The following is a 27,675-nucleotide window of genomic DNA, read 5'->3' on the forward strand; positions in this document are numbered from 1 at the left end:
GGGCGGGGCGGGGCGGGGAGGCGGCAGCCGGCGCCGCTGCCGCCGCCGCCCGGGGTTTTGGCCGATCGCTGGCTCGCTGGCCGCTGCGATGGCTCCGCTCCGCTCCGGCCCGGCCTGGTGGCGTCTCCTCTCCTTGGCCGTGCTCGGCCCCGTCCTCTGCGGCCGGCCGGGGCGGGCTGAGCCGGAACCGGGCCCGGCCCCGGACGCGGGCCCGGCGGCGGATCGGGAGCGGGAGCCGGACCCGCACGGGAAGCACCTCTACAGCGCGGAGATGCTGCGGCACGGCGCCGCCGCCGCCCCCCACTTCGTCATGTTCTTCGCCCCGTGGTGGGTATCCGGAGCGGCGGGGCCCGGCCCGGCCTGGCGCCCTCCTCGCCCGACTCTTCCCACGTTGACGTGGCGGCGGGAGGCGGCCGGGCCGGGCCGGGCCGGCGGCGGCGGGGGGAGGCCTCGGGGTCGCGCCGCCCTGAGCCCCAGCAGCCGGGGCCGGGCCGGGCGCCTTCCCCGGGGGTGGCGGGGGGGACAGGCGTTAAATGGCAGCCGGGGGCTGCGGAGCGCCGGGCCGGGGCCGCAGGGGGAGCTGAAGCCTGGCGTGGGCCGGGCCCGGGCCTCCGCGGCCGTGGTGGCCGTGTGGGGGGCTGCAGCAGTCCCGGGCCGGCCCGTCGTGGCCGCCCGCTTCCCCGAGGGCCAGCGGGGAGCACGGGCGGCCGGAGCGGCCCCGCGGGCGTGGGCAGCCGGCAGAGCCCCCCCGCCTGGGGCCTGCGGGTGAAGTCACCCCGCCGGGCAGTGAGGGGGCAAGCCGGGGCGGCCCCGGTTCTGCTGGGGTTTCTGCCGGCCCGGAGCCTGTCCCCGGCGGCTCTCGCTATCCCTCCCCGGGCTCTCCTTCACCTCGTTCCTCCAAGAGACCGAATGCGTGGCAGTAGTTGCGATTCGGTGATCATCACTTAACCCTGTGCCCCCAGTCTCACGAATATTTTCATTGCAGAAGTTACATTCTCTTTGCCATTGTGAAATTTAAAGATAAATGAGCAGCGAAAGCCGTATAACGATAGTGCCGTGTCCCCGGGGCCACAGGTGGTTGTAGCAGAGCTGGAGAGTTCTCAGAGCCTTTGCAAGAGACTTGCCACGACCTTTTGTCCTGGATTAGTAGGTTTCTCACAAAAATGGTTGAAGAGTGGGGGAACAGGGCTTTGCTGGGTGTTACAGCTGTCAAGAGGACGGTACTTCTTATCTCTGGGCCTTTCTAGTGGTTGTTCACATTCTTCTTTTTTCTTCATCTCTTCCCCTACCCTTTTTTATCTGATTTACTGATATCCAGTAGTGATTATTGGGAGTTTTGTTGTTAGGGTTGTTTGTTCGTTTGAGGTTTTTTTCTCCAAGTTTTCTTAAATTTAGGTAAAATACAGTTAAGGGAACAACATGCAAAAGTTATGTTTTGATCCTAAGTTATCTGTTGGTACATGGTGCCATTTAGGCATACGTGAGTCATGACGCTCTTTGAAATCAACAGCAGAAAAGGATTTCCTTCCAAAACCGAGGAACTACTACTTTTTTTTGTTATTAACATCGACTTGTTTGTGCCGTACAAAAATGTTAAGCAAAAGATTCAAAGACCAGACGCCTTCCTTTGTTCTCCGAAGATCAGAAAAGCGGAGGACGCCTGACTTCCTAGTGAAGGACCTTCACTTGAGAGTGCTGTAAGGCCTAAGCAATGCCCATGCAGAGCAGGAGTGCTTCTGCTCTATTCTGTTGCCAGATGATGATGTCTGTGTCTGTCCAAGCTTTGACTGCCTGTTTCACAGGCATCCCTAAAACCAGATGAGCTTTTATCTTGGCGCAGTCTTCACAGGAGACCCCGTGCCAAATGGGCTGTTGCGGAGGACAGCGTTAGCTGCACATCCTCAGCCTGCATTGAAGAGGGCGCTGGCCTTACAAGCTTGGACCACGCTGCACCCTTGGGAGGGATGAGGATCTCTGCCCAACTCAAGTGTGAGGGAGCTGCGTCGTTTCCCAGACTTGTTGCAGCTTCTCTGGAGGAAGCTTGCTAAGGGTGAGAAGAGCATCCAGATTTCGGCTTCAGGGCCTTTGGTGTGGACTCCTGGCTCCTGACAGGCAGCAACAGGGCCAGGTTTTGGGTCCAAGGGGAAGAGGACAAAGGAAATATCCAAATGCTTGAGAGAGGTGTTTATACACACCAGTAGTCCTGGCAGCCCTGGAGTCCATGTTAGAGCCTCTTGCCCTGTTCCTAGGTGATGTTAATGTGCTAATCTCCTAATGCTTCTCATAGAGGCATGCGTTTTGGCACTGCTCCCTGCAGTTACAAGGGAGAAGCCTAGCAAACAACCCAACATTCAGCTAGGATTGTCTTTCAGATTGCTATGGATGCTGCTAATGTGTCATCAGTGTTACCAGTTAAGAGTTGGGTTAGACAGAGCTGTTGTAACTCTTCTCTTCCGAATTCTCGAAACAAATGTTGCTGAGGGCTTCATTCCCAGACAACAGCAGTACACATGAGGTCCTACATTTGTTTTAAGTATTGTGGGCTACTCCAAAAGGAGAGCATTCCAAGTCATTTACCATCAGATGTGTAAGGTTTTTGATCATCCGTCTGTCCCCCTTGGTAGCTACACTTGACAAGGGACAGAACCATGGGCAGGTTACTCTCTTGGTGGCACTAGATATTCTTAGGGTGTTGGCCATGTCAGTTGTGTGTCTACAGAGGAAGGGGGTTCCCCTGGTTTCTTAGTTGGAAGGAATTTCAAACAAGTAGTTTCATTGCATTATTTTGACTGTTACAGATCTTTTCAACATATGTGGTCTCTTAGTGAACCTCTGGAAGTCCACTGAGCTAAAGCAGATTTGATCACCAGGGTTTGTTGCTGTTGAACTGAACTCTGTTGACTGGATTTTGCCTTAAGTGGATTCTTTTGTTCAGAGTGAGACTGGTCCTGTGCTGCTTGTACCGTTATACCTGTCTACCCCAGGGTCTACCAATGTTTTTAATTGGATAATGATTTCAATCATAGCTTGCTGTGGAGCCGCCCTTGCTAGCTCCAGAGCTCAGGCTCTGCTGGTGGCCTCCAGAAATGTCTGTGTTCTTCACTGACTGCAGAGGGCTTATCAGTAACTGCAGTTTTGACATGTATGGTCTTACGTACCTTTACATCCCCCTTGTCATTGCCCAGGAAGTCCGCCATCCAGTTTTGCATGTGAGAAGCGCTGATGCTGTGGGAGGAGCACTGACCTGTCAGTGTGTGGTAGAGTAGCCTGGTACTCTATAGATACTGCCACAGCGAAATAATCTCCAGGCACGAGCACTTGTGGCACACGGTTGCTCAGAGTTAAAATGGCCAACCTATCTGCAAATTCTTAAAAATAGCATCCTTTCACCCGTACCTCCTGATGTAAGTGGTGTACAAGAAGTTGTTTTATTTTTTATTTTCAGAAAGGTGGATCTTTCCCACAGCCTTGTTAGTCTCTTTTGGCTCTTCATTTATGTTTGTAAACAGAGCTTATGAATGCTTGCACCTTCCTAGCCCCTGCAGGGAAGGAAGAGCAGTGCTCCTTATTGACACCCAGGTCTCCACCGTCCCCAGTGGTAGAACAGGCTGCTTCTCCAGCCCCGCTGATGTAATGTGGAGTGGTAGCAGTGAAACACTGTGTGGGTACATGGGGCTGAGAGAGGCGTGTGATATTGCATGGTCTTGCCCTTTTTATTTTTGACTTCTCTGGTTTTACATATTCTGCAGCTACACCTTATGAATTTCAGAAGAAGTGTTTTGGGGACTGTCTTGTCTTATGTTTCCTTCTATGTAACACTGAATTTCTATGAAAACCAGGACTGACTAACTAGTTGATTACTGATTCAGATATGAGCATTTGTCCTGCTTTATTTTTAATTTTAGCTCATAGAATCTGAAGAAGGGAGGGAAAGGGGAACTTTGTGTGTATAGCAGAGATTACAGTGTTAAATATGGACAAGGCAGTTCTGTTCTGTGCTTAAAAAACAGCAGGTTAATTACATGAGATTGCCTTACCTAGTTTTCCATGCTCTGTTCTTTAACACCAGTCAGTATTCATTCAGTGTTTAAAATACTCATAGCTGCTAGGGGAAGGGACCAGGGAATCCAAAATCCTCCTCTTAATTCAAGCTCCACGAAAGAGTTGACTATGGAGGGACTTCAGACCGAAGTTAAGTATTTAAAGAATATTTAGTTTTAGTAATAACACATCGTATCCCTTCGCCATGACAATTCAGAAGAAGATCATATGGGAGGTCGTATTCCCCCACATAGTGGGAGTATGTGTGATCCACTGCAGCTGACTGTAACAGGACCTTATTAAGGTCAGAAGATGTTCTTTAGCGTAAAGTAAATCTCAAGGTTATTTTTTTTGCCTTAATGATATCAGGATACCTGGAAATGTGTGAATCCTTGCAGCATGTCTACAAGTGGACTTAAACCAGTTGTATAAATGAAAATGTTTTAAATTGGAGCAACTTTCTCCAAAGTCGTAATGGTGTTTTAATTGTTACTTACCAAGTACACTGCCTAAGTCATGCCAAGGGCAATAAGAGCTTTCATACTGTGAGGTTGAGAATGTTTTCTGTTAATCCAATTATGTATTTTTAGATGCCTTGCAGGGTTGGCAAAGGCAGCCATTAAAGAGAAATGAAAATCCATTCCTTAAAATTTTTCATTGTAGTTACAGGAATAAGGTATTGCTATAATGATTGGAACGACTAGAAAAACAATAAGAATAATAGCCATTTTCTACTCTTGGTGAGCTGGTGTTATAGCAACTATATGAGGCCAGTTTTCTGTGTATATGCAGATATAATTAGTTGATAGTGTGCTGCTGGGGCAAAGCACATTACGGGAGGGTTTTGAGAAACCCTGTTCAGAAATCAGTCCTGATGTGTTTCATGACTCATGAGTTACAAGTCCTGTGATGCACGCAAACACAAATGACCTTACAAAGAGGCTAGAAACCATTGTCTTCTTACCTTCTGCTAAAATACACAGTATTTTGAAATGTTAGAGCAGAAAGAAGCTAGACAGCCTCTCAGGATTTTTCTAGAAGGCTGGAAGACAAACTCTCAATAGCCTTACTAAGTTCAGGGGGTGTTCAGTAGGCTTTGTCATGCAAAAAGATAGTAGCAAGAAGTTCTCATCTCTTGACAATTTGTACATGAGATGTGTTTGCAGCGTCCTACGATACCTAATAGTATTCACTGTTGCTTAGCGTAACAGTGCTGCAGTATGGAAGCTTTCAGACTTAGCTACTTGTAAATTTATCAAAATCTCTGACCGTTCTGGTTATGTCTTTTCCATAAATTCATTCCCCTCTAAACATAAGCAACGATTACGCAAATATCTTGTTTCTTCTGTCACAGGTGTGGACATTGTCAGCGTCTCCAGCCAACTTGGAATGATTTGGGAGATAAATACAACAACATGGAAAACCCACAGGTCTATGTTGTTAAAGTGGATTGTACTACAGACACTCCACTGTGCTCTGAATTTGGCGTTCGAGGATACCCTACGTAAGTATAAAAGGATGTCTGCTCCTATTTCTTTTTCAGTTTTCCATGATCCTCTGCCAATTTGTTGAAGCTAACTTCTGAGCTATATTTTTTGGTGGGTTTCTTTGTAGCCCTTTGGACCTCATATGTTCATTTTAAGCTTTTTTTACCATGTTGCCAAGTATCGTGCAATACATACTACTCTTACTCTTTTATTATTTAATTTTTTAAAATAAACTATTTTGTGTCTTGGAAGATAGCTGTGTTTAAATGAAGCCCAGAATTGTCCTTTTCTTTTTTCTGAGAGTACCTCTTTCTCAAGCAACAGTATATTATACAGCTTTGATATGCATGATAGATCTGGTCTCTGGTAACCGTACTTTTAAAAATAACTTGTCACAAGTTCATCAGTATACCGAGCCATTCATAATTAATGTATAGGTGATCTCTTAACATTTTTGAGTGAACTTGGTGCTCATAAAACGATAAATTAATAGTATCACTTAGCATAGCAGTGGTGATGTGGTACAGACTTTTTCTAGATAATTTTGCTTATATTGGTCTAGGAGAAATTCATTTGGGGTTTAAGGTTTGTTAAACTTACCCTGTTACAAAGGATGTATGCCTTACTACCTTGGCTTTGGTAGGCAGAACATGATCTAGAGTATCGATGAGAGGTCAGGCTGGAGAGTGCTTTTGGGTTAGGTACGCATGCTCCCTTTTTAGATGCCAAAAGGGAGCAAAGGGACTTTTTTCACTCGTGTCTTCGTTAAAGCTTCTTGCAAAAACAGATGGGATCTTTTCAACTGCTTTACTAATTACTCATCTTAGTGGGGATAAGTGGAGAATGTAATCATCTGTGGCCCTTCCACAGCCTGTATTTTTCAGTTTCCTTCCCTTTGCTCACTTTGTCTAGTGTTACGGCTGACCCCAGCAGCAGCCTGAACTTGACATACACTCCTGGCTGCATGCACTTTGACGCAGATGAGTGTGACTGAGTAGAAGTCGAGAGTTATAAATAGCAAAGTCCTTGTTGAAATAGGAATTGTCCTTAAGGGCAGTTTGTGGTTAAGTTCCACTAGAAATACCAAGAAGCAATGAATATTATAACTCTATTTTAATATCCCCAAAAGTTAGCATTGGTCATCTTTGTATGTTTGAATAGATTACATGATGGTGCTGTTCCTTGTAAAATAGAAAGAGTGGCAGAGATTTTGAATAAGAAAAAAAAAAAAAGGATGTGTAATTGCTTCCCCATTCCCTTTAAAGTCATGGAATATCTAGGAATAGTTAGTGCTTGCTTTCCTCTACTTGAAAAGTATAAATGATAAGACAGTCTGCTACTTATAGAAATATAGAGATGAAGGGGAATTCATGGTATCAGTTCTCTTCCTGTGTGGGTCATTTTTTAACTGGCCTGTTTTTAAAACCTCCAGCAAGGGAAATTTCACAGCTTCCTCGGGCACAGAGGAATTATTGCAAGTCCAGGATGTGCTGGTCCCTACAATGCTTTTCTAAACACCCGTCAAAGGGAAGGCTGCATCCCCTTTCCATCCCTCTGGGAGTAAAACTGGCTGAGCAGGTCTCTGCACTCTTTAGTACAGTTGTTGCAGGATTATTTGGTGCTGCAAAATACTCTTTCAACTAAACTAGAGAAAACTTACCCTCATTTGAAGAAAATAAAGTGCAGCTGGCTCTTTAAGCTGATATCTTTTTTTTTTCTTGTTACTCTTCAGAATTATTGCTGTGAGATGTATTTTAGATGTTCTGTTTCGTTTTTGTTGTTTCCCTCTTATTATGAGTTGCTTCCCCTCCCCGTGCCAAAATTTTGACTTTCTATCATCACAAGGAACATTCAAGAATACCTTAAATAGAAAAGACAGTGGGAGCTCCTATCTCTTTTGAATGTATTTGCATTATGTGGTTTTTCAACACTTTCATATGTTCATTTTTTTCCAACTGGGGAGCAAGAAGAGAGAGAAAAACATTTCAAGAAAAAGAAAAAACAGTACTAAATGACAGCTTGGTAAGGGGAATCGAGAGCCAGGTGACAGTAGTAATTGAAACTACGATTTGCTTTAAAAGATAAGACTAGGTCAGAAGTTGATATTGTCCCTTTACCAAATATATTTCCAATTTTAACATAAATATTTAGTAGTAGAAGCTTTAAGTAGTTTATGGAGAAGTTTTGATAGCAATTATTAAATGTTAAAATCATGAAGTCTTGAATCCCTACAAGCAGCTGCTTATCTCCTTGTCCTGTTGACTTGTTTCAGCATGTTTTTTATCAGTTTAATACCACATGAAAAGTCCTACATTCCAAGAGCAGTCAGGAAACGAAATGTGACAAAGAAATTCCTGGGAAAATAAGCATTGGATATTTTTCCTTTGGTGACGGAAAGAAGTGAACAAAACAAAATTGATGCTTTTTGACAAACTGAAATAGGATTAATAGGCATAATGAATGATTAACCTTAGAACTGAATGCTGCAATGTTTTAGTTGCTCTTGCTTATTGATCAAAGTGACATTACGCTGTGTTGATTTTTAACATAGTATTTCTTTTTGCTGTTTTAAAAATCTTTAAAAGCTTACATGGGAATGAAAAAGTTCTAGCCATGACCCTTTAAGTTAAGGGAGATGCTGATGCTGATGTTAATAATCAAGAGAGCTGTTATTGCAGTCTGAGCTGCATTGCTGTGGATTAGCAAAGCGTGTTGGCTTTCCAAGAATGTTTCCTATGTGAAAATTTTTGCCTCACTCTTTTCTACATTTTGATCCTTCAGCCTGAAGCTGCTTAAACCGGGACAAGAACCTCTGAAATACCAAGGCCCTAGGGACTTCCAAGCACTGGAAAACTGGATGTTGGAGAAACTAAATGAGGAACCAGCTGTAAGTGAAAAGGAAATGAGGAAATATTCCCTTCTGCAGACTTGCTTATCTGTCATTTCTGTAAGTTAGGTTTCATTTTCCAGGAGGAAATATGCTCCTGAGAATAAAAGTCAAGTGGCAATAACAATATGGAACAGCTTCCACATAAGTCAGAATAGTAATTAAAACTGTCATCCTGTGACCTGCCCTTTGTTTCCTGTATTTAAAACTACAGTACATAATGCAGTTTTTAATGTTTAGCTTTCTGACATTTTAAGATGCAATTCTTAGTGTCAATTCAGTTGACACTTGTAGGCCATAGGTTTCTAGAATAAGAAAAGCAATTGAGGTATAATATGTTATAAATTGCATTTGTGTTGGGCTTAATTATCTCTTAAAATATGGATGCCATCTTTAGCTCAGTTATCATCTGGTAATGTTGTAGCCTAAACAAAGAGTTTTAAATAACTGGCTTAACTTTACTAGCCGATAACTCAAGGAAAACCCTTGAGTTTAGGGGTAGCACTTATATATGGTATCCAAGCCTTGCCTAAATTAAATTTGTTGTGATTGCTGCTTCTAGTCAAGATAAAGCTTTAGTGGTTGCTGAACCGCAGTTATAACATGATTATATTTAAATAAACATGGTATTTTAAGTAATTAAACATTAAATGCTAAACTATTTGAAGAAATGTACTTCGAAGTCTAAAAAAAAAAAAAAAAAAAAAAGAAAAAAAAAAAGAAAAAATCTTTTCAGCTCTGACCCTGGTATCTAGAAAGTAGGGACTTGCTTTTGCTGAAGTCGTAATGGGTTTCCTGCAAGTTATACCTAAAAAGTGTTTGCTCTTTTCCCATTGTTGTTGCCTTCATTGGAGTCATTAGGTCCCACTTTCTGTCATTAGGGGAGCAGAAAATAGCTTTTTCACCAGCTATTTTTAAGTAGCCCAGTGACCACTGAAACTGGTATGACGGCAGATGTGGCTGATGTGTGATGCTATGGAGGAACTGCTGTGTAATCTAAGCATATTAATATATGGGGATGTGATAAATGCCATAGCAGTTACTGCGCTCTATGACTATACTACAGTACAGTGAAAGACTGTTATTCCAAAGACTGTGATAGCTCTTTTCTGTGTGGTAGTCTTTTTCATGTTTTGCGTTCAAGTAGTTGTTTGTTAGGAAAGATTAGATACCTAAATTAAGCTAAATAAGAACACTGCTTTAGGAATTTAAAACTGCAGAGTACGGGGTTTGTAACACTACCACAGAATGGTGGGATGCAATGAAATATTATGTATTTACTGCACAAGACAATGAAAGTTAATTTTTCTCATTAATAGGATTCAGAAACTGATGTGGAACCACCAAAAGCCCCTGAACCTAAGCAGGGAATGTATGAACTCTCAGCAGACAATTTCAAGATGCACATAGCAGAAGGTAACTGTTTTGTTTTTTTTTTTTTATAAGCATGAGATACTTGCTTACAGAGACATGACTAGTGGGAAGTCTGCAGTAGAAATATTAGTTTTCAAGGTACCTCCTCCACCCTCCACACTTCTATTTTCCAGTAATACCTAGTGAAAAAGGATGAAACTACAGAATGTATAAAAATGCAGTAGTTTAATTCCATATTGCACACCATGAGAAACTTTAAAAGCAGCACTCCAGTCAGAAGGCAATAAAACTAGGGCCTCACATCGCATGGAAGAAGTGAGTGGGGCTTGCTCGACTAAACTGTCTCTTTCCCTGAGTTGCTTGCTCAGTCACAGTCTTGCCACTCACTTTGTGTTTTTGCAAGTACTGTTTCCTCTTTCCCTAGGTGCTGGCTTGTTCTTGCTCCCAGGCTGCCGTTCTGGATAAATATAATCCACCCGCTTCCTCCTTACTGCCCCCATCCCGCTCCAGTCTGGCCCCTTATTTGATATTGTTTAGCTTCCTTCCTCCAGAATTTAATGTGGGCAAAACACTTCACCTGTTTGGCCATTTTAGAAAAATATTTTGTCTAAAAGCTTTAGAATTAATGCCAGGAGTGATACATAACGTGAAATTTCACCCTCCACATGGTGGGTTTTTTAAAGAATGAGCATTATCTTAGAATACAGACTTCGGGCTGCCATACCAACAGATGAGCCTACCATCTCTAGCTGTTTTCCTAAAAACAAAGCCTGGATTAAATTAACTATTTGTGCCCATGTGATAGCACCAGTGAGGCAGATCCTAGAGCTTCATAAAGTAACCATTAACTGATTAGAAATGTTTTCAAGTGTAAAAGATTTTTGTGTGTGTGTGCAGCTAACTTAAAATTTCCCAGCCTGTGTGGCTTAATATAGAATTACATCGAAATTCTTCATGGATTCTCTAAACTGTCAGGGAGATGCTAAGCATTAAACAACTTTACAGTCTGAGAAGATAGTTAAGTTTAGTGTATGTGTAAATGTTTTAATATTTTTATTATATATCCGTTGGCATTCATAGAGGAGACATTCTCCTGGTCATACATGATGGTTGAGCAGGTTTATGATTATCTGTAAAGCTGTTGTCCCCTCTTGACTTCACTTACAAGAAGTTCAGTGCTTAGATTTAGTAGGAGGCTGAGCAGTTCCAGCTGGAAGGTTGACTTTTTTTCTTAAAAAGTCTCCCTTTACCTTTTTTGTACTCTAGGGCAAAAAAGAATTTTATTTTTTTTCTATCAGGGAGGAGAGCACATTAGAGTATGTGGTATAAAATAGCTGATTTTGACTAGATGTTCTGATTAATTCATGAGAAATTTCAGTGTGCAGTTTACTTAACCAAAGCAAAGCATGTCCATCAGTTTGAAAGTCTTCCATGTGCAGACCAGGCAAGTTAGAGTACACTACTACTGCAGTTTGATTTTCCTAGTTATTTTGTGATGTCTTTCCTCTGACCTCCTTTTGTGAACAAGCCCTCAAACTAGAAATGAATTCTAGTAATATCAGCCCCAAAGCAGTCTTCAAAGGATTATGAATAATTCTCTTAAAATGAGCTTTCGTCCAGTTGCTAGCATTTCCTTCAATTCAGTTTGATTTTTTTCCTTGTTTTAATTAAGTTCATTTTTATTTCGTATTCACAGAGCATTGCCTTGATGTGTGCAAAAGCGTGCAGCATCTTGTATTAATAGTAATCTTAATTGAAGGAAATTACATATTCTCGTATTCTGCAATTAAGGTTATACTTTTAAACTAAATATTAGTAGCAGTAGTACAGACACACTCTACTGCAAAAATCTACTAAAGGCACAGATTTCTGAATAGTTGACATGAAAATACAAAGAGCAGGGCAGAAAAAGACTAGAAAGCTGAACAAAATTATTTAGGTAGCTCATGGATTTAACGCAGTGGCCATTCCTAAGGAATGTTTAAGTTGAAGTCTAATACTTAGTTTCATTTATGTTGTGATAAATGCATGTTCCTTGGTTCTTTCTACTCTGTAACAGGGCAAGTGATTGACATGATAGAATTAGACATTGTAGCAAATGGTTAGGTTAAAAATATCAGGTTTAATAATCTCATTTGGTGGCTTGAGGTTGTGAAGCTGTTTGGATTTTCAGGGAAATTGGCAACACTGTGGGACTGCATACAGCATTAAAAACCTAATTGCTGAAGTATTCTGTCCTGGCCTTTGATTCACAGTGTTTCCTATCTTTAACTCAGGAAATACCATGATAAATTTGCAGTCTGAGATTAGTACCTAGTCTTAAATTGCAGCCAAATTCATTCCAAATGAGTTAAATCTTTTTTTTTTTTTTTCTTTGACTTAAAAGGTAATCACTTTATCAAATTCTTTGCCCCTTGGTGTGGTCATTGCAAGGCTTTGGCCCCAACCTGGGAACAGCTGGCTCAAGCCTTTGAGCATTCGGAAGCTGTCAAGATTGGCAAGGTAGGTGAAGTGCTCTTACCCTGAAAAATGTGTTTTGTGTGAATGAATGTTTCAGCCAAGTGTTAAGCTTTTCATACTGTGATTTGTAAATAACAGTTGTTTTGTTTGTCACCTCTTAAATCCTTTTATAGTCATAGTTTCTATTTTTATTTGTGGATGGTTATCTTTTTTCCCCCACATCCACACTTGACAGGACTCCCTCATTTTAAGGAAGGACATGCTAGAAACACAGCTAGCTCCCTGTGTTTCAGAGAGAGCTGGGAATAAGTCTAATACTTCAGATGCAGGGAATAACATTTTGAGATTTGTTTTTTTTATTATGCTTCCCTTTTGTTAGAACTTGATAGACTTCAGTATTTATTTTGAATGGGAAAGTGACTTCTGATTTGCTCTTTACAGTGCTGGATTCCTTAGCAAGCTTTAGATCTACAGGGCTCATTATGATGAATTATTTCTTGGTTAGGCTGGGTTTTTTTTCTTTCTTCCTCTTTACCCCCATAGAGCTTTCTAAAGGTTTCAGGGGGTCTTCTACCTTAAAAACTGATATCTTGTCCTGCTTTACTATTTCCCTTAGGGTTGATAACCAGGTTCTGTGGTGTATTTACCATGGGAGCTTGTTACTTGTACGTGGAGTGACTTCCGTGCAGAGGTATGGAGGTGGTCTGGCAATTGCAGTTACTGGCTTTATTTGCTGACCCATACCTAAGTCCAGGTGGCTCATGATATGAATCCCTTTGTATTTGCCAACGGTGGAAAACTGACCGGACTCAACTTCCATGTCCTTAAGCTTTCAGATCAGTTCCACTGATGTGAAAGACTGTGTAACAAGTAGCAGTGTTGCCAGCCCTTCAGAGGGACAAACCCCAAGCTGTCTCCCCTGCCTCTGCCCTCACAGCACTTTCAGCTGTTACTAGGGGTCATGAGTTTGACTTTGGTTTTTTTTTTTTATTATTATTTTTAATGCTTTTGAAAACTTGCAAATTCGGGTACGCTGTAGATATACAGAACAGCATAGTTGTCAGCATAGTTGAAATTTAGAGAAGACATATATATACAAAATTTTGAGACCTGGTGGATATAAAATTAGATTCCCTCTGAGAATAAAATATCAGAGGCTATTGCTCCTTTGATGCTGTCTGTACCAAATGTTGCATCTGCTGATTTACTTTTTGAGAACCTTGCTTGCTGTCTGATAAAATCTTTGCTTAGCTTAAGTATCTTCTTGAAGTTAACATTCTCTGATACCTAGAGAAAAATAAATTGAAAAATTAAAATTTCCAAAATTTGTTTTATTCAGTTGTCTGTCATGTTCGCAGTTACTATTATTGATAGTGGCTATTTGTCTCCATACCTAGTCAATTTTGTGTAACTGTATACCTTGTGAAGCTATTTGAAACATGTCTTGGCTAAGATTGTAAGTCTGTAAGTAAACAGGAAACACAACTGTTTCTAAGACGGTTGAACCATGACCTTTGTGTGATCTGGGGGAACAGTGTCTTAACGGCAATGATACCTACTGGCAGGATGCTGTTTAGTCTTTAGAATTGATCTCCAGTGATCTGGAGCAAAGTGTTTCTAATGTAAAATTCAAAATCCAAGTGCAGTGTCGAGCAAAGGCTGCAATGCTTAAGTTATCTTTTTTTTTCCTGATTCCAAAAAAGATTATAAACTAATAAATTTACAGATTGGTTTATGATGTATTAGAATTGAATGTTGCTGTGCACTTGGAACTTCCCATGAAGTAAAGTTACCTTGCTAGCTGTTGACATGTCTTCTGAAGTCTTTAAAGAGTAGTCATTTAAAAAATGGATGAGCCAACGTATCTTCATTTTAAAGCTCTCTCACATTAGCATTTTGTGTCTTATTGTCCATGCAGTGATTTTATTCACTAAGAATACCAAGTACTTTTTAATTGGAATATTTAATTATGTCTTCATTGTTCTTTGTAACTGCTACTACTACCTTCTATCCTCCATCCCTGATCCCTCCTAAAAAAAAATCAAACGTGCAGCCTCCCAGTTATACAACCAAACCACTGTTTGGAAGGCAGATATAACCATTCTTAAGACAGTAGTTGGCACTGAGTTTTGCCAAGCCATGTATTGCTTGTTCTGTGTTTTTTCTGAGATTTTAAACATAAGGGAGGCTATGATACTGGTTCTATGTTTATTTTATGCACTGAATGGTTTATATATTTTTTTTCAAAATATAGGTCGACTGTACCCAACATTATGAAGTCTGCTCTGAAACCCAAGTTCGTGGCTATCCTACACTCCTCTGGTTTAGGAATGGTGAAAAGGTGAGTCTGCAAGCTCAGCAAGAGATCAGACTATTTTTTGTTGGATAACACTTGGACTATGCTTGGCATCCCGGGGGAAAAAAGATCAAGTGGGTGTATACGAAAGTCTGCTTGTGAGACAAAAGATGCTGGAGGTTCAGTCAGGTACTGGAAGAGGTATATTTCATCCACAGATAAAGTTTTTTGCTCTTTGTGCTCTGCAGATAACTGGTATGATCTTCGTAAGTCTGTAAGTAGTGTCTCCAATTATGCTACTGTGTGAGAGGATTCAAGGTTTACTTTATCTTAGTGCCTTACCTTCTATGGAACACAAAACCATGGATGAAATAGAAATAATAAGTATATAATTTTCACAATATGTATCAGAAGGTTCTCATCTGTAGGTGGTGCTGATCTGCTGAGTGATGTCTGAGTGATGAAAGTTTTCCTTCTTATAAACCTGAACGCTTCATCTGACACTGTGATTGAGAGTCCTGTGGGCCCAGTTGACATCTTTCCTTGTAGCAATTCAAAGAATAACAATATTCTGAAGTTATGGGGGGAAGTAAACTGTACCATGTACATGAACAGCAGCAAATAAACATATTATAAATAGTAGTGTTACTTATCATATGTTTCACACTTTCAAGATAGATTAAATGTATTAAATGGATATTAAAAATAGGTCTGCAAGTGGAGAATGCAGGACTCCTCTTTCAGCTTTTACCCATTAAATTTTGAGGGGTTTGGGGTTTTTGCCCCACTCATCTTGCATTCCTTTTTTTGAACATCTACAGTATCAGAGATGTAAGCTTTGCTACTCAGTCCAGTTTAGTGTCTGTCACTTGAGGCACTTTTCTGACACTCTAAAGAGAAAGTGTCCATACGCACGTACCAGCGCATGTGAGGTTTGATATCAGACGCTCCAGGGAACTGAAATGAAGCAGCACCTGGATTTTTGAATCCCAGCCTGATACACACAGGATATACACAGCCTTGTTAGTGCTCGAGCAGCGGTGCCTGGCACATGTCAGAAGCAGAACTGGAAGTGGAGGGAGTGCTCAAGTCAAACATGGTGGCATGTCCAAGGTTAGAGGTATTTTCAGTTAATTAAACCTTTGTCTCTATATGGCGTGAGTCAAAAGAATGGGAAGTGTTCTGCTGTAACTCCAGAATGGTTTTCCACTTGCTTTATTTTTATTTTTTAGATAGCTACAGATGGCAAGATACGTTGCCAGAACCATACTGTCTTGATCTAGAAAAGCTAGCTGTTGTTTTTCTCAACAACCCAGATCGACTTTTTTTTTTTTTTTTTTTGACCATTTGTAATTACTGAAGTTTGAGTTGTTCGGAGTTATTTAACTCAAGAGTGCGGTGAAAGAAAAAGTCAGATCACTGCTGTTGTATTTGGTAAAGCTGAATCTTGGCCATTAGTCTGAGCAATAAATTTCTGTTGACATCAAACTGGCTTTTCTCCATTGGCAGTGTGGTATTCCCTGGTGGCATACTGCCACCAGAATCGCGTGTTCCTTTGTGGGCTGATACAATATATTTAAAAAAAAAACAACACACAAAACAACCCCAACAACTTTCCAGTAATCCAACCCAGAAATTCCTGGAAATCTCTCTGGCTGCTATTATGCTGTGAGTAAGCAGGGGAAGGAGGAGGACAACTGCTTCAGCCCCCCAGCTTTGTGGTCTGTAATACCATCATCCCCTTTGTCATAACTGAAGTCTGTCATGACACCACCCCTCTTGGTTAGATGCAGCAGAAACCCTGTGAGAAGTGAATGGGCACTGACCCTGCCCTGCTGAAATGGGTACAAACCAGCAGGTACAGGCTTCTTGCATCATCTTAGATTAATTCCTTTGGGATTTAGATCCAGTGTGGGGAAAGTGGCTATAGTTAAAAGTAACATTATCAATGACAAAAGAAAGAAAATGTGCAGAAAGAGTTCCAAAGATATAGGAAGTAGTTGAACAGGTGTCTGTTCTTCCTTCCAACGTATGGAAGGTTGTAGGCTGTTTCTTGAAGAGTATTCCTCATCTGTGAGAGGAGATACATCTTGTAGCCCACACCTCATGGTACCGAAACTCAAAAATTCTATCCAAAATGGATATGTAGTGTCTTGAAGTGATGATCTCTCTTGTGAACACAGAAATTAGTACTAATTTTTGTAGGGAGCGCTTAGGGCAATCATGCAAGAGACGGTTTGGAGAAGGCCAGCAGTGGATTTGAGACTAGAAACTGCTCAGAGGTGCTCTGATGTCTTGTTCTCTAGAGTTATGAAAGTACCTGAGATATGGGGAAGCATCTAAGGCACACTGTGGCTTCTCGAAGATCTAGCTGGTTGAGGGCTTTACGTGCAGATTCAAAAATATGACTTAATTTTGGTGAGAGTGGTGCTGCTGTTGGAAGTGCCTTCCCCACGGCAGGCAGCTGTTGTCTCTTGCTTCCAGATGAACTTAGGCACTCAGAGAGCATTGCCTTACTGTTTGGCTTTTCTGAGGATGTGTGACAAGTGTGTGGGCCAGAGGAGCGATTGTGTAGTCAGGCGACAGGCAAGTCAAGCCTTTCGGCCCTGTAAAAGCACTGGCCAGAGCTCTTATGGTAACAGAGACCACCACCAAACAGTGATGGGTATTTTATTGTTCCTTGCAATAGCTTTAGATTCAGAAAACCAAAATGTTGAAAATGCTGACCGGAGTGAGAGATGAAGGTCAAAGTGGAAAAGCTTCCAAAATTTCCCTCTGCATTTCTAAAATACCTTTAATTTGAAGGAGATTTTAGATTATTCCCTTTTGGTACAGAAGAATCTATGGCAAATCCTGAAAACATGGAGTGAATGGAATGCCATGGAGAGGTTTAACGACTAGATAATCATATTTATTATGAATATGCTTACACTTGGCAATCTTACATTTTTCTGGTAATTATTTATTTGCTAGATTAACTGCATATACACACTTGAACAAACTATTTGATAATTGTAGGGTGACCAGTACAAAGGGAAGAGGGACTTCGATTCCTTAAAGGAATATGTGGATTCCCAACTACAGAGCTCTGTGAAAGAACCACCAGCAGATAAACCCGCTGAAGTCCCACAGCCACCCGCAGAACCCACCCGTGTTGAGGTAAGTGCTCCCGCACTCTGCAGTGGTGTTAAAAGTGTTTAAACTGTTTCTGCAGCCTGTCTGAGTCTTCCATCTGTTTCTCTCTCTCTGATAGCTCGACAGTTTCTAGATGTAAACTCTACCAAATACTTTCCTGGCTATTTTTTTAGTAATTAATGAGTGGAGTCAAACCATAAATCCTAGTGATACTTTTACTAACCTGGTGAATTGGAGAAGGAAAAAAAAAAATCTGGCTCCTTTTTTATGGTGACAATAAGTTGTTTAGATAGAGCGGCGTAAGTGTGGTCTCTTTTGGTCTGCGGAACTGCTGGCACTTCTGTCTGTATGACAGCATATTTCATTGCTGTGGAGATGAACGTTTCTTGCAAGATCCTCACTTGAACCCAGGAGGATGGCCCACACTGCTAAGCCCCTAAAAAAATCCAGGGTCCCATACTTAAGCAGAAACAACAAACAAGCAAAGATTATGAAGACTGATCTAAATGTGGCAAGATAATGTGTCCTGTGACAAGAAAAGTCCTCAGGTTTGGAGGCTTATTCCAATCCTGGTTGTAGGAGCTACAGAGGTTATGAATGTTGCCAAGGAATTGACAGGAACAACTTTTATCACCTTTGCATAGTTGTGCTTTATGTCATTTAGTTTTCCGGGTTTTTTTAATCACTTTGGTATTTCGTTTGTCATTTTTCTTGTAGCTGAATGTAAAATTGGTGAAGTTGAGAAATTAGGGATGGTTTTCAAGCATACTTTTTCACAAAATGTGGAAAACATAATTCTGCCTAGGAAATAAGGGACGGTGATTTACACTCCCTTGTGATGTAGAATGAACTTACGTAATTAAAAAGCATCAATATTATTAATATAAATACAGTTTATATGCAGCTTCTCACAGGAGAATATTACCTTCCCAGTTGACTTTTCTAGCAGCATTGCTCATCTTGCATAAAGTGGCTTACCAAACACTACAGACAACATAGATTTGCAATTTTCATACCCCTCAAATTTTTATTATTTTTTTTTAAATTGACTTCATATTTGGAAGATCCTAACAAGTTGGTGTTAGTACAATGCAGAAAATAATTAGTTGTCTTTCTATTTTTATAGAAATAACACAAACCACATGTGATGCAAATTCCCACTTATGCCTTGCATGCATCAGCACACATACAAACAGGAAAGGATTGTGGGGGATTTTTTTTGGCCAAATAATAGTAGACACAGTGTAGGACTCAATTCATCCTTGTAACTTTACATTGCAGCTTTGGATGCCACCATTTCTTGGTCACTTTTCTTCAGACACCTTGGTTCTGGTTTTGTTTTCGTGAATTTTGAAACAAGGGGCTAGCTAGCCTGCATAGCCAGCAAACACTGACTGCATTTACCATCAGCAGCCCCCAGCTGGTACCACAGGCAGCAAAACCAATGAGTTCTGACTCCAAATTTGTGTCCCAATGTTGAGCCCCTGCGTGGATTCCCCCATGGCTTACATGGGCCAAGTACTTGTCAGCCCTTTCACAGAAGCTGTACTTCTATGTCCGTGAGACTTCTCTCCTGCCAGACGTTGCTACTTATGGTCTTCCTTATGGTAGAGTGACCATCAAATGCTCAGATTATGTGATTGCATAAGACGCTTTTTCTTAAGAAACCAAGCTAAAATTGAGCTATCTGATACTAAACTTATTTTTGTGGTTATATAGTTCGCATTGCTATTCTGATAGTAATCTGCAGATCTTTAAAATTTGTTTTGCTGTGTGTATCATGGGGAAGAAGTTATTTATGAGGTTTTCAGATTTGGTATCTTAGATTGCAAATGATGTTTGGAACATCTGTGTTAGATATCCATTTAGGAAATTCAGAATAGAAGAATATGTATTTACTGCTCATTTTTTCTTCATTTAATTATTTGCAATTATTTAATAATTAGAGAGTATAATTTCAAATTTCTAAATAATTCTTTAGAGGTAATAACACTTCAACGTAATGAAATAATTTCATGAACTAACAGTTATTTACAGAAATGTTTAAAGGTACTGGGTAATTTGTAATTTCAAGTTTCTGTTTGGCTTCTCTTCATAAGACTTACTGGGTGTAAAGTAGAATTGGTAGTGCTGTCAGTTGCACTCTTGTTTTTCTTTTGCTTTCATTTGAATTTGAAGCTTTTATAGGCATGAGATGTATTTTATTTTTTTTTTTAATCCCTCCCACCCTTAAGAGTCTCCCACAACAAATGAAGTTTGTTATGGTTCTGTGCTCTCATACGAGACTGTCTGTAAGCAATGTGCTATCCTCCCGTCATTCCCACGCCATTGCTTCTGATGTTATCAGGAGTAAAAATTCTTCCTGGCGTCCATTCAAGTGTGGTGTAGTGATGTCCTCTTGACAGGCAAATACATGTTTCTGGTAACAGTTTTTTTTCTGTGTAGGCAACACGTGAATATAGCAGAGGGAGAACAGCTGTCAAGACATCACTAGTATGCCTTGAATACCTCATCAAACTCTCAGATGGCCATTACGTGCTTTAAGCCAACTCCTCTCAGGGTTGTTCCTCGAAGCATTTGCATGACAGCGTATTAAAATGAAAGTGAAAAACTTGGATACAGGCAAATCCCCTGAAAATAGGGATGTTTTGTTTCTCCAATTATGGATGAGATTGAGCATGAAATATGCATTTCTCTACATCTGTCTAGGGGAGGAAAGCAGCTACTTTCCTGCTGTAAGGGGGTAAAAGTGAGGTGTGCTGCTGCTACTTTTGTTTATATTATCAATAGTATTATCTTCTCCAGTTTGAGTTTTGCCTTTTTTTGACACTTTTATTTTTGTTTGTTTTTAACAGGCTGCAGTGCTCTCTCTCTCTGAAAAAGACTTTGATGCAACCATTGCTCGGGGGATCACCTTTATTAAGTTCTATGCTCCATGGTAAGAAGTTTGCACCTGTTGCTGTTCAGGATTATTGCTGGGCTAAGCTGTCAGTGCATTAGTTGCTGTCGGTCTTGTGAGTTGCGTGTAGTGCTGTATTTGTTTGGATCTAAAACGTGAATTAACTGAATGAAGAATGTGTGTGTTGGCAAGAGTTACAGCAAAAAAGCTCAATCTGTTTTAGCTTTCTTGGGATGCTTCTCTGTGGAAAGGCTGACAGAGAAGCTTTATTGTGTCAGCTTCCTTGTAATGCTGAGGAACAAGGAGAGTGAAGCTTTCTTTGCAGGCTTGGTGTGCTTCTGTCCCTTGGTTAGGGTAAGGTGAGGGGAGTGCATCACCAGAGTTGAGAAAGGAGAGCATACTGGCCTTGGGTCCTTTCCTGCCACAACCAACCTCTCTTGGAAGCCTCATCTGAGCACCTGGGATTTGGTACAGACTGTAGAGCTATGGATAATTATCAGCTCTTCAAATAACTGACAAAACACTAATTGGCACAAGTGACAGTTCTGAGATGTTCTTAAGAGTATATTCCATGGAATATGTTCTTATAGTGGCCCAAGGTAGCAGTGTGCAATGCAGATGGTGTATGTGTCAACACCCAATGGAAAGCACTGGGAAAAAAAAGTAATGTCCTATCTGGCATCTGCCATTATTGGCCTATTCAGCGGAGCCTGGGACTTGAGCTGGGATAAGACCTCAGTATTACAAATTCATAGAACAGGTATTTTCCCCCTTTTCTTACTATTCCCTTTCTGAGACAAAGAGAGAGTTTTACATTTCCCCCTCTGGTTTATAGACTTCATCTTATTTGTGCCTGGACTGAATTTAATGAAACTTGCATGCCATCATTCTCATCCATTGCGCAGTCTCTTAGCCAAAAGAAGGAAGCCTAGTGTAGGGAGAGAGATGAAAATTAAGCTGTACTTCACTGTGTGAAAGACAACACATCTCTGATTTCACCGCTAGCCATTCCATTAATGCAGTATATAAAATATATAAAGATCTTTTTGTTTGTGGTGGTAAAAGGTCACCACTACAAAGCAACACAAGCAAATGCAACTCGTATTTAAATGTGCTCAGGAGTATCCAAATACTTTGTCAGTAGGGATGAATGTGTTTCTTATTGTAGGCAAGAAGTACCAGAGAAAGCTTCGTTTTACATAATCTCAATGATGCAGTCTCTTCCAGTGTTGTCACCCTCTTTTTACCACAGTGTGGTTTGTTGCTTGAGAGCCACTTCTATGTGCTCTTACATCTGAAAGATCTGCTTTTGGATGTGGGCAAGCATCTGCCACCACCGTGTTAAGAAATACCCTGCCCATACATATACACAAACACCCCTTCACGTTTACGGCTCGTTCTTCACTCCCTTTATCCTCTCTGTGCACTGTGAGGGACTGAGATTGAATCTGTGCCTGTGCTACTACGCCGCCAACAGAACTGGCTGGTAAATTCAGTTTACACCTGTGCACAAAGCAGCTTCTAGTCTGATTTCTGAACCCAGGGCTGCTTGGCATATGTAGTAGTTCATTATCTGAGAAACTTTTTCTGGAAAAGTTTGAGATAAAGAAATGCTCCCTTTTTAATTAACTTTTCTTAATAATACTGCATGTCAGCTATCTCCTCATCTCATGAGATTCTAATGGGGTGCTGCTGGATCTCACAGATACCATCAGCGTTTCACGGCAGGCTGAGAAATGGTGGTTCAGGATGCAGAGGGTCAAGTTCTTAAATCAGTGGGTGCTCCCTGGCTGCAATTCTCTGAAAGCCACCGTTTAGGAAAATACTTCCTATATTTATGTAGCTGGTATCCTAGTTTTGGCTCTGAAAGTCAGGCTTATGTATACAGTTGTAGTGCTCTGCATATAAATGACCTTTTTCTCTTCCAAGTGGATTAGCTTATGTAGGGCTCAGCAAATGCTATTATGTTGCTTGCTAGTTCTGTCTTTCAGTTAGTTTTGGATAAATATTAATGTTAACTTGCATAGTAAGCATAAAATCATCCTGTTCTAGTAGGTTTTGTGCATGGTCAGAAATGCTTTTATACTGTCACTGTGTATTAACAAGGTGGTTTAAGTATACACTGACTTGTATTAAGAAAACTTTTGCAGAGACATCTCTCATTATTTTTGTAAATGTCCTGATCCAGCCTCGAGGCAATTACGGGGCTGTTTTAATAACCCAATTAAGGTGCAGCTGGGTTAGAATAGAATGAGCAACGCAGCTTTAAAGTCTAAAGTGCTTTGGGAATTCTTCTTGAAGGCAGTAAGAAGTTCAAGTTATGAACTTGGCTAAGCCAAGTTCAAAATATAAACAAAATTAATACTTTACTATAGTTCCTGCCATTTCACAGTATCGTTTTCTCTCTTGACACTAGTGTTTCATTGTGTGTACTCTTGAGACCGCATTCTCAAGTTACTGTAGAGACATAAGGGAATAAAATAGAAATAGGCTTTTTGGTGTTATTGATGATATAATTGGAATGATTCTCTATTTAATGCACATTAGAATAGGGCCTGATATATTTTTTTTTTTTGCCATCTGCTAAGTGAAGCTTATTGACTTTCAAACAATTCCATTGCAGATCTACCTGAAAGTACAGTGGTAGTGGTTAAACTTCAAAGTACCTTCAGTGAAAAAGTGCATTAAATTAATGGAGTGTTTCATAAAAACAGAATCTGTGTTGATAAATGCCTGTATTAAAATTGAGTTTCCAACACTGGGAGATGCTGCATTGGTCGAGGCAGCCATTATGAACTGGAAGAAATTTAATAGGGAAATTAAAATATCATTTAAATAATTAAACATGGGCCACGTAGCTTTAGCGTAAGTGGTATATGCTACCTGAAAACTTATTTTGCACTACAGACATTCTATGCCTCGCTTACTTAAAACATTTTTGTTTCTAAGCAGTCTTCTTTTTTCATTTAAACATTCTCTGCAGTCATCTTTATTCGGCTTCATATTCCTCTGTAGGGTAAAATGTTAATGCACTGACATCCAGAATACCATTCCAAACGAGACTAACGAAGGCCAGAAACTACTTCAGTGCTTAACTTACATAAAATCACTCCTTTTCTTAGCTCATTTACTGACATTATAGTGCAAGGGAGTTGAAATCATTAGGGGATAGGAAAGGCAGCTAGTTAAACTTACAGCTATTGCAGCAAGACAGTAGAGATAAACTGGAAGGTGTATCTGCTAAACAAATCTCTCTCTCTTGTTTCTAGGTGTGGTCACTGTAAGAACTTGGCTCCAACTTGGGAGAATCTTGCCAAAGAGCAATTTCCAGGTTTGACTGATGTCAAAATAGCAGAAGTAGACTGCACTGTGGAACGTAACGTCTGCAACAGATTTTCTGTAAGTGTGAAAGATCTGAAATGAACGGGACAGTATTGTGTACCAAATATTAGAGGCTCCAGCGTGCAGCTGAGCTGGCCGCTGCATTGCGGGAGCCTGGTGACAGTGCAGCTGTGTTCTCCATTAGCCAAAAAAGAGGTGGTTCAGAGCAGCACCTGGTGACACCGTTTCTTTCCTAGACTGTTTGTTCAGACTTGGTCATTCTCATTAGTGGATAAAGCTGAAGCAGTCCCTAATTTAAGAAGCCTCCCTCTGTGAAAGCACCAAAGCAATCTTGTGGTAGCTGATGCAAAGTTCTGTTCCTAGAGGGAAAAAAAAGATGTCTTTTGGTGCTGGTAGGCAGACAACAGAAGACAGCGCTGGAGCTGCCATTCCCAGCTGCTGGTGGAAGAACCTAAAGGAACATGTATTATCCCATTCACTTACAAATGTTCAGAAATTGGAGGTTGGCATTGGAAGTTCTAGTGCAGTGTTTGGGTTTGTGGGTTGTTTTTTTTTTTTAAATTAAAATGGCTTACTGTTTTAGAGGGGTTTGGTGGCTTTTCAGAGTCAGGTAAATACAAGCAAAAAAATATCTGTGAGTTTTGACATTAGTAACAAGTTTCTTTTTTGTGTGTGTGTCTTTTGAAGGTACGGGGTTATCCTACACTCCTGCTTTTCCGAGGTGGAAAGAAAGTCAGTGAACACAATGGGACGAGAGACCTTGAATCACTCCATAGCTTTGTCTTGCGTCAGGCAAGGGATGAATTGTAATAAAAGTCTGGATGCTCCGTCCCTGGCTGTCTTTGTACAGTAGCTGAGGGATTTCAATCATTGCTAATTTTCAAATAGTGTACTTGGGGGTATGGGTGGGGATTAGGGCATTTTTTTTGTGTTTGTTTTTAGGAAATTGAATGTACTAAACATTGGTATCTTCCCTCTGTGTGCGTGTTAAAGGCACGCTACCCTGTGTGCGAAGGAAAACTAACAAGTAGTTACTGTGCAAATTGAGAGTATTTTCAGCATTGGTAGTATTGCTGCATTTCTGCGTTTCCGCAATGAAGTGTAAATGGTTTCCTTTGAGACTAAAATACATTAAGAAAACCAGCTTAAGGGCACCAGTAGAATATTTTTGTCTTCAGGCTAGATTTGGTTAAAGTGTAATCCTCACAAACTGCCTACCATTACTAGAAAGGTAAAAGCTACAGCTGTGTTGAGTCACTTTTGCCTCTACAACTGTACTTGAAACCCTATTTGTCTTAATATAGCTACTGGTTAAGAAATGGAAAGTCACGGGAGGTTGAAAACACACACACCTTTGGAAGATACCAAGCCACCATGAGCTGGTTATTTCCTGTTAATCCTCTCCGCGTGGGAGGTCTAGCCATAATGAAAGTGATGGTACTGTAACATGTGCCTGAACATTACCGATGCCATAGTGTACATGTGTCAGGTGGATTTTCGTAGGCTGCTTCCGTCCAGCTCCAGAGAAGTAACTATGCTCTACTTATATAGAGCCAAAGTGAATAGGCGCTATTATAACTGCTCCGTTAATATTAAATGATCAGTTAGACTTCAGAGCTGATGACGTGCGTTTCCTACCCTCGCCTGAATCCAGACTTTGTGCTGACCTGCTCCTTACTCAGAGTACTTAGAGAATAACAAGTAGTACAATGTTTAATTTTTTTTTCCATTCAGCTGTTCTACAGTAGCATAAAATAGTTCCCCACCTTTCTTGAGCCTTAACCTTTTTCCAAGCTGTAAGCGTTGATAAGTTTGAATGCTAGGACCACGCACTCTGTGGTGCCTTGGATTATAATATGGATCTGTTCTTTGGTGCATAAGATGTTCCACATCAGACATAACTGAAAGCCAAAGAATTTACACTGCAGAGACTGTCATGATACAAAGACAACAGCAAACCAAGGACTGAATTCTGCCGTCTCGTGTGCACAGAAACTCATGGAATGAGGATGGCTACAGGCTAATTTGACTAATCTGTCAAGATGCTGATTTTTGTCCATCATATGGAGTAGGTTGTTGTTTGTTTGTTTTGTTTTTTTTTTTTAAAAAAAAAGGCAAAACAGCAATGAACTTTTAAATCAGTGAATTTCTCCTGGTACTTCACTTCACTGTCTGTCCAGAACTTTTGATTCTGTTCAATCTAAAAATATGTAAGGGTGAAAAAGCCACAGTGAAAGCTAAGTGTTGTACTGGCAGATGTATTAGATCAATGTATATACTTCTGCCTTAAAGGAAGCCTTTATTATCATGTTTTTAACAACTTTCTAGTGAAGCACAATCTCATGAGTTTCTTGTATAAAATCAAAGTGGTACAATTGTTTACACTGAGATTTTTCTAAATAAAAACTTTTTTAAAAAGCAGTCTTTCTATAAATGATACAGCACAATGAATATACAGTGACAAGTGCAATAAATTATAGCTTGTATTTACAAGAAGCCTTTTAAATGCAAGAATTAGAGGTAAGTGCATTTAATACAAGTTTAATATTGACCAAAACAATTTGCTATTAGCTTCTGCTAGACAAACTGTGGCTACACTGTGAATGTATCCTTTATACCAGTTTTAGTTGCGTGCGTTGAAGGGGAGAGGTTGGCCAAAGACTTGCATATGTTGTTGACATTCTGTCTTCCTGTAAATAAATGGTCCAGCTAGAGAATGAATAGCCCCTAAACTTTTACGTCTGAGTTACAGCTGTAGAAGCATCCTGACTTCCTTCCTGGGCAAGTGGTAGTAGATGAGGCAGCTCCGCCTGGGGAGCGGAAGGAAGTTGCCTAAGACCAAGTGTATAAAGTTATATTGCTCAGTCAAATAGTGAACGGGAAAGACCAGCCAGGGTCTAGTGTTTCTAACACAGGGTGCTGCCAAGCCACCTTACGCTTGCAGGATCAGACTTAAACTGTGCTTGCAGAATAAGAGATCTGACACGCTTGCTTTGGCACAATTGAAGATGCTTACTGTCATGATGTGTTTCAGGAGGAGACTAACAAGTCTAGGTATAGTAACTGGTCCTTTTAGACAAAAGGCGATTCCAAACCTTAGGAATTTTTTATTATTTTACACAAGTTGTATGCTTGAAGTCTGAAGTACTAACACCACTGTCTTTAGCTTCCCCCTCTCTCCCCTCGTCTTCCCCCCCCAGAAAAAACCCTCACTTGTGTTGGGTGCCCATCTGGTAAAACTGCAGCACACATCCGAGCAACTGCTAAGGCCAAGCTGCTATGTGAGATTAAGACTGTCCCAGCTAAATAAAGCGTGTGGGGGCATATTGCTGCTTCGCGCGCCCTGGCTCTGCAGAGCTGAGCAGCCTCTGTGGCACAGGGTCAGTCTGTGAGAAATCCCGGGGTTTGCTTGGTCCCCAGCATGTGCTCCCCACACCCTCTCCTCCCACAAGGCACATACGTGGTGTCCTGAAAGGTGGTTCATCACTTATTTCTTTTTCTCCAAGGTCAGGTAGTTGGTGAAAGCATGGAAGGCAGTATGGAAGTTCATGGTAGTATCACAGAGTCCGTGTGCAGACTGTTTGTCAGTGACATCCACAAGCTCTTACTACCATATTCCTGTATTTCTTCAAGATTACGTTAGAATTATCATCGAAATAAAGAACAGATATGGCATTTAGTTTGGTAGGTGCACAGCAGGGTTTGGGAACATAATCGGGATTCATAAGATGAACCTGTTGCCAAAAAGAAAACA

At 40.8% G+C, this 27,675-nt stretch overlaps 2 protein-coding genes across 2 annotated transcripts in view; one reads left to right on the forward strand and one right to left on the reverse strand.

Annotated features, from left to right (window-relative positions):
• On the forward strand, nt 1–24,752 carry TXNDC5 (thioredoxin domain containing 5). The gene is made up of 10 exons (XM_074575992.1): nt 1–327; nt 5,396–5,545; nt 8,310–8,415; nt 9,735–9,831; nt 12,176–12,291; nt 14,504–14,590; nt 17,564–17,704; nt 20,536–20,618; nt 23,849–23,978; nt 24,609–24,752. The coding sequence occupies exons 1-10, from the start codon at nt 89–91 to the stop codon at nt 24,729–24,731; spliced, it is 1,272 nt and encodes a 423-aa protein (XP_074432093.1). The 5' UTR covers nt 1–88; the 3' UTR covers nt 24,732–24,752.
• The window catches only part of BMP6 (bone morphogenetic protein 6), a 97,482-nt gene continuing 94,415 nt past the window's right edge, over nt 24,609–27,675 (reverse strand). Inside the window, exon 7 of the mRNA XM_074575990.1 lies at nt 24,609–27,655. Coding sequence (XP_074432091.1) covers nt 27,506–27,655 — 150 coding nt within the window. The 3' untranslated portion in view covers nt 24,609–27,505. The remainder of the gene's footprint in view (nt 27,656–27,675) is intronic.

This window comes from Larus michahellis, chromosome 2 (assembly GCF_964199755.1).
Source record: "Larus michahellis chromosome 2, bLarMic1.1, whole genome shotgun sequence".
Lineage (NCBI taxonomy): Eukaryota > Metazoa > Chordata > Aves > Charadriiformes > Laridae > Larus > Larus michahellis.

Bases quoted from the DNA above. Each gene is read 5' to 3' on its own strand.
- TXNDC5 (XM_074575992.1), top strand. From the start codon at position 89: ATGGCTCCGCTCCGCTCCGGCCCGGCCTGGTGGCGTCTCCTCTCCTTG. The intron at 8,416-9,734 runs GTAAGTGAAAAG...TCTCATTAATAG, and splicing joins AACTAAATGAGGAACCAGCT to GATTCAGAAACTGATGTGGA. The intron at 17,705-20,535 runs GTAAGTGCTCCC...TGTTTTTAACAG, and splicing joins CAGAACCCACCCGTGTTGAG to GCTGCAGTGCTCTCTCTCTC.